Below are 6796 nucleotides of genomic sequence, written 5' to 3'. Positions count from 1 at the left end.
CCGCAATCAGAAGGTTTTAGCAGAAGACTTAGCAGAAGAAAAACATGGGCGGAACTGTGCGTGAGCCTTTTAAGGTCTGAGAAGATTCAGGCCTCTCAGGATGGGCTTATCCAATGAGAAAGGCTGAAATTCCAAGCGGGAGGTTGGAAATACTGGGGAGTTTTATGACCCTTTGTGTGAGAGCATGTAATTTGCATATGGAACTTGAATCAAAATTACTAAAGATTCTTAGAACACGAATATATTGCCTATGTACCCACATATAATATAAACGCTCATTTAGGTCATCAGAAGACAAATTCAAAGAGACCAAACATGGTATCGGTGGGGTTATATTAACTAGTGATCTATCATAACACACACACAAAACAGTATACAATTCAAAACACAATATACAAGAACAGTAATGGTATACACAATGTCCTGAGGAGATGTGTGTTCATTCACAGAAAGGTTTTCCTATGAATTAATTAGAGAAGAGTCCATTTTTATGAGCATTGTGTGTCTTTCCTAAGGGTAAATGAATTGTGAGTAGTGCTCTGCCCGTATTCCTTTGGGCAATAAAACCAGTGATATCAGCATTGGTTGCCATGGAACCAGAGGCCTGTTCTGCCTTTCTGAGGTGTTAGATGCATTTCGGGGGAAGGGTCCATCATAGACCCTCATAGTTGGTTTGTTGACTGAGGGGAGTTACAGAGTATTTGTTAAATATAACAAAAAAAAATTGTGTGTCTGATTGGTCCAGACGCTACATAAGCTATTACTAAATATAATGTAGAAACTTTAATTTTCTGTAAAGCTGCTTTGCAACGATTTGTATCGTGAAAAGCGCTATACAAATAAACTTGAATTGAATTGAATTGTATTGAACAACGACAAGACAAAACAAAGCAAACTTAAAGCCTCAGTGTGAAGTGGCAGCCAAGCGTGCGCAGCGTACTTGCACTGGAAATGACGCAAAAAGCAAGTTGCTTTTGGTGCAAAAAACTTTGCAAACTTTATAAACTAACCTTGAGAAACATAATATAAAAATATGAAAATGCATTACATGACCACCATGACCTGTGATCGGTGTAATATGTAAGGCCTTGTAATCATATGACTAAATTCAGGGTAGAATATAACTTATTTCTAAATTATAACTGTTTTTGATGAAAAAAACATACTAAGATTACAAGCGCACCTCAGGAAACATAAAATAAATCGAAAAATGCATCATGGCCCCAATGACGCACAGACGGTTTAATTAATAAAGGTAGAAACTCCACATATGACATTAGGTGGCTTTTAAAAATCAATGAGCTTTCTTAAAACCTCAAAACTAATGCTCTTATTTTTTCTTTGTATGCTGAAAAAGCCTTGGACCTTGTGGAGTGACCTTATTTATTTATACTTTAGAAAAAACTCCTCTTGGAGTGGTTATTACAAACGGTCATAACAGGCTTTCTCTCAGATCTTAACATGTCAGTGCAGAGGTGTTTGTTGCAGTGGCAACAATTTTCTGTATAAGATTTAATATTCCTAAATCAATTGCCCTGCCTGTGGGAAACAATAATCCACATTTAAATTTACGTACGTTATTTCCGTTTAAACGTTCTGATCCTGCCTTTATTTACTTGGGTATTAACATGACCCCTACATTCAGCCAAATGTATAAAGCTAATTCTACATAAGTGCTTGAAAAAGTCTATGATGGTCTGAATAGGTTGATGGCTCTCCCTATGTCTTGGTTGGGGAGGATTGCTTTAGTAAAAACATTTTCCCCTGGTTATTATATCCAGTGCAGATGGTTTTGTTTTACTGTCCAGTAAGGTTATTACAGAGTTGAATGGGTAGCTAAGTTAATTTATCTGGAGCAAAAGAAAAATTAAAATGAAATTCTCAACTACAACTCAAGAGTTGGGAGTTTTGAGAATTTTCTAACTTTCCAAACATTAAATTGTCAGCTCTGATTTGTCATTGAATTGCTCAAAGAAGACCTAAATCTGTTTGGCTTGATCTTGAGTCCTCACAGTCGAACTGCCCTTTACAAAATGTAAAGCAATGTTTTATGTGAGAGTTCCATGACGTGCAAGAGTCAGGTGGCTGTAGGATATTATTTACAGTGGAAAAGAGAGTTCTAGTATTCCCTTTACCTATCCTAATTGTAAAAATCAGATTTAGCTTTAGAGAGCATCCTTTGTTAACTGTAAAACCAGATTTGGCATGCAAATGCTCCAACCGACAAACTTTAGTTTTAAGATGGTGTAGTCCAGGGTGTAGATTTCTTTGTATGATGTGGGTTAGCTGACCCATAATTTCTAGGAGATGTAAGGCTGGTGGACATTCAGAAAGGCAGAAGCATAGTTGAAACTGTTCCCCTGCCGTATATTTCAGAATCAACGCCACTGGATAGTATCCAGATGACAGACTATGCGATCAGCTCGTTAATCTTCATTGTTCCCCACACCCAGAGCATCAGAGTCAGTAGATCCGTCAGGCAGACAAGAAGACATTCAGCTAAAGATCTTGCGCAGATTACATATCATGCCTTATGTCAGACATACAAGGTGGATACACGAAATTACACCCATTGTTGATGGGTGTTATTATCATCATTAAAGCCTGGTGGGCTAAAATTTTGATCAAATTGAGATGTATGGTCTTGGAGTTAAAACCATTATCAGTACTTCTAGATCTTCCTAAATTAATTTCCAATAAACATGCCAGACTGCCGGGAAAAATATTTTGATGTCTTGGTTCAGAGATATGTTACCTTCTATAAAAGGCTGGCATAAAATTATAAGAGAGATTATTCCTTTGCAGCTCTTGATATATTTGATTTACTCCTCAACAGACACTTTTTATCACACAATTATATCACTAAAAACATAACATTCTCATTTTACACTAGATTTTCGTCTTCATCTCATCAGCAGTTTCGATTTTCTGTCTATCGCAAGGGTAGGCAACATCGGTCCTGGAGTGCCGATGTCCCGCAGAGTTTAGCTCCAACCCTGAAAAAACCCTCACCTGCCTTCAGCCTTAGTAATCCTGAAGACTTTGATTAGCTTGTTCAGGTGTGTTTGATTAGGGTTGGAGCTAAACTTTGCAGGGCAGTGGCACTCCACTCCAAACCTTATGCACTCCAACTTCGCCTCAGCGCCATGCGCTAGTCAAACGAGCGTGGAAAAGGTACAGGTGACGAGGGAGCAGTGAAATGCGGTCAGATGAGATGTTGTCGGGCCATATGTCAGTTAAAACATATTTTCCTGTCCTGGTAGCCATTATACTATGCTCGTAGCACGTGCTCTTCAATTGCACCCACAAATGCCGTGGCGCGTGCTGTATCATTCCATTAAAGCACAAAAGAAACGATGAGCTGTAGTTATGCTGTCAGTTAAGACATGAAGTTACCAAAAGGCGATTAAAGCTGCCTTAAAACTGTGCATGCATGTAATTATTTGTTATATATGAGTGACATTTAAGAGCATGTCTCTGAAATGCAGTGGTTTTCAAAACCATCTAACCATCTCCCTCATCTAACAAGAAGGGTATAACTGTAGCCTGGAGATCTCCAAATGGGGGTGGGAGCTCCAAAGTAGGGTGTGACTTCCTCCCATTGATAGACAGGCACCTGATACGCATGCACAATTTTTTCACCCAGTCCACTTCAGTGCAAACTACGCCCCACAGTTGATTCTAAAGATGTTATTGGTCGTGTCAATCACAGTGTTGATTTCCTACACTATGGTACAAAAAATGCTAACCCCCTTAACCTACCCCACACGTGACCCTAACCTTAACCAGTGATATTGACTGCACGGCGGGATTGGCGTTGAATAGCGTGGTATAGAAAGTTGCATTTCAGGAGATAAGCAGGTAATTAGATTATGCGATATGAGATCGCCGAGCCAGGCGTTCCGTAACTCCCCAAGCGGACCTCACTGGACAGCGGGACCTTTTTAGTTGCACCCAGCGTCACTACGCCCTCATACCATGTGAATTTTGAGCCCCGGGACACTTCTGTTGCTACAAAGCGATAGAGTAAAAACTTTCCCATTCGCTGTGCTGAGACAGCTCGCGGGAGAGCTCGTGGGTGATACCCGTTTATATCATTTAAGATATAAGATTATATAATTGAGATTCAAACTCCAGTCCAAACACCACTGGCCATGAGCTTTGGGCTCTGCTGTCACGGAGTATATTTATTCATATATACACTGAACAAAATTATAAACGCAACACTTTTGTTTGTCATGAGTTTGTCATGAGCTGAACTCAAAGATCTAAGACTTTTTCTATAACCACTGGCTATAAATCTCCTAACTGTGATATTTTCATAAATAGAAGTCGCGTTTTTTTTCATCTGAAACGTGCAGCGATTTATTTTCCAAAGCAACTCATATAATGCAGAAATGCTCATGAAGCAAGCAAAACACGCGCAACACGCACACATATTTGTACTGGTGCAGAATGAGAGGGACAAGTACAGTACAGCCTAGCACATTTCACACAGGCTGTTAGTTTCACTTTCGCCAGAAAGTCGTGTATGCTTAAGAGTGAAAATAAATGCCGTTTATAGTGAATGCCCCTATAAATTGTCTTATATTTACGATTTAGTTTTAATCCAAATGATGCGTGCTAAATGAGCGAACATCAATAAAGATCACACAACAGAAGTGCGCTCTCTTTCTCTCTCCCTCCCTCCCTACCATTAAGTAACTTGTGCATTGTTTTACTTACATCTTTTTGACATATCCGACCGAACTACAAACTTTCCAGTGATGTCTGTGAGAAAGGGATATTCACTCAACAAGCTCGCGCATCTGCGCCGCCGCACGCTCAATCCACTCTGCGTACTTTGCTCATCAGCTGTTTCTTTGTCTGAATATGGCTCTTATCACATGCTGTGTGGTATCGGGGCATTTTAGCGAGTATGAGTACGAGTACAGGAGCTCAGTATCGGGCCCGATACCGATACCAGTATCAGTATCGGTGCATCCCTATTTATTATAATGGGTTTATGTGAAGATTTGCTTAAGTTCACTTAAATTAGAAGTTATTTTTTGAAGTCTAATAAATGTTAAAATTAATAGCTCTCAATTATACTGTAATGTTGAATGGCTATAATAAATGGTTAAAAATTAGGGAAAAAACTATTTCATAGAGACATCAGTAGTATTGGTATTAGTGATATCGCCTTCAGTCATAAAAAAAGAGATGCCACTAAACAAATATTAACAAATATACTGTCTTTATGTTGTTTCTACATTAATTTGAAGATTGGATGTGAAATTATTGCAAAATAAAATATATATTTAAAAACTTTAATTTTAGGTGGGATTAATCGCAATTAATTTCAGAAAAATGTGCGAATAATTCGTTCAATTTTTTAATCGATTGACAGCACTACTTTATGATGTGATTTATTTTCTTTACTTTGTGTCATTCAATGTTGCTTTATTGTTGTGTTGTAATGTGTGAAAGTGAAAAAACACTGTAAGATAATGGTGTGGTATGTCCAGACTGATCTAGGATCACAGATAGGATATGAAGTTGAATTTTATCTGCATATCTGTTTTTAAACAGTACTTTGTGTTTCTTTACGGACAGACACTGTCTACTTTCATTTGCCCCCTCTGGATGGCCAGCAGAAATGTGTTTATGGAGTTTCTTGCTACAGACAGATGGAGGCTAAGGTTTGTCCATGTATAATTTATACTAATTATTGTCACGTTTTTGCTGTTTTGTTTTTTTTATTGAAAGAAAGAAAGAAAAAAGAAAGAAAGAGAAAAAATTGTGGACGATTTAATTTTAGTAGCACTTTAGATTAGGGAACACTCTAACCATTTTCTTAATAGCCTGCATATTACTAGCATATTGGCTGTTTATTAGTACTTACTGTATAAAGCACATATTAATGTCTTATTTTGTATGAGCATATTCTAGCTCCCTTAACCCTATCCCATACCTAAACATAACTACTACAACAACTTCCTTTCTTACTGTCAATAAGCAGCAAATTAGGAGTTGATTGAGGGAAAACCCTTAGTTAAAGGGTTACTCCACCCCAAAATTAACATTTTGTCATTAATAACTTACCCCCTTGTCGTTTCAAACCTGTAAAAGCTTTGTTCGTCTTCGGAACACAATTTAAGATATTTTGGATGAAAACCGGGAGGATTGTGACTGTCCCATTGACTGCCAAGTAAATTACACTGTCAAGGTCCAGAAAACTATGAAAGACATCGTCAGAATAGTCCATCTGCCATCAGTGGTTCAACCGTAACGTTATGAAGCAACAAGAATACTTTTTGTACACGAAGAAAACAAAAATAACGACTTTATTCAACAATTTGTCTCCTCTGTGTCTCTCCGCATCACCGTAGCGTAGTGCTGGGCGGTGTACCGTTGTATGTCGCTTAAACAACGTTCAGAACGCGACACTGTTTGAAAGGGGTCCGTTTTCACTGTTGCACTGTGGTGAGGGAACAGCTGTATGTGTTACTAAGCGTGAAAGTTCCGAAACTGAAGCTGTAGAACTAATAGAATGTGATGACACAGAAGAACTCATCCACAATATCCACACTGACCGCCACAAAAATTCCAAAGCCCCTGCCATCAGCTCAGCGTTTCCAAGCACCTGTCACTTACTGATTGTTTGGAATTATAACTATGAGCGTAGGTCGTCTGTTAATATCACATGCACTTTTTTATTTTTTATTTTTTTTTTACGTTTGTTACTCAGACGCAGGCAGTGCGCTGCATGAGACAAAAAAGTAATATAGCCAAAACAACCGCATAGCCGCTCTTT

The 6796-nt window shown here is 38.4% G+C and overlaps 1 protein-coding gene across 3 annotated transcripts in view; it reads left to right on the top strand.

The window, feature by feature from the left end:
- Positions 1 to 6796, top strand: part of avl9 (AVL9 homolog (S. cerevisiase)) — a 55764-nt gene that overhangs the window by 28470 nt on the left and 20498 nt on the right. For all 3 annotated transcript variants that reach the window (XM_016468834.1, XM_016468822.1, XM_016468828.1), the window contains exon 4: positions 5596 to 5681. In XM_016468834.1, coding sequence (XP_016324320.1) covers positions 5596 to 5681 — 86 coding nt within the window. The remainder of the gene's footprint in view (positions 1 to 5595; positions 5682 to 6796) is intronic.

This window comes from Sinocyclocheilus anshuiensis, unplaced genomic scaffold (genome assembly GCF_001515605.1).
Source record: "Sinocyclocheilus anshuiensis isolate Anshui unplaced genomic scaffold, SAMN03320099.WGS_v1.1 scaffold890, whole genome shotgun sequence".
Lineage (NCBI taxonomy): Eukaryota > Metazoa > Chordata > Actinopteri > Cypriniformes > Cyprinidae > Sinocyclocheilus > Sinocyclocheilus anshuiensis.
This window is presented reverse-complemented; position numbering and strand designations above follow the sequence as displayed.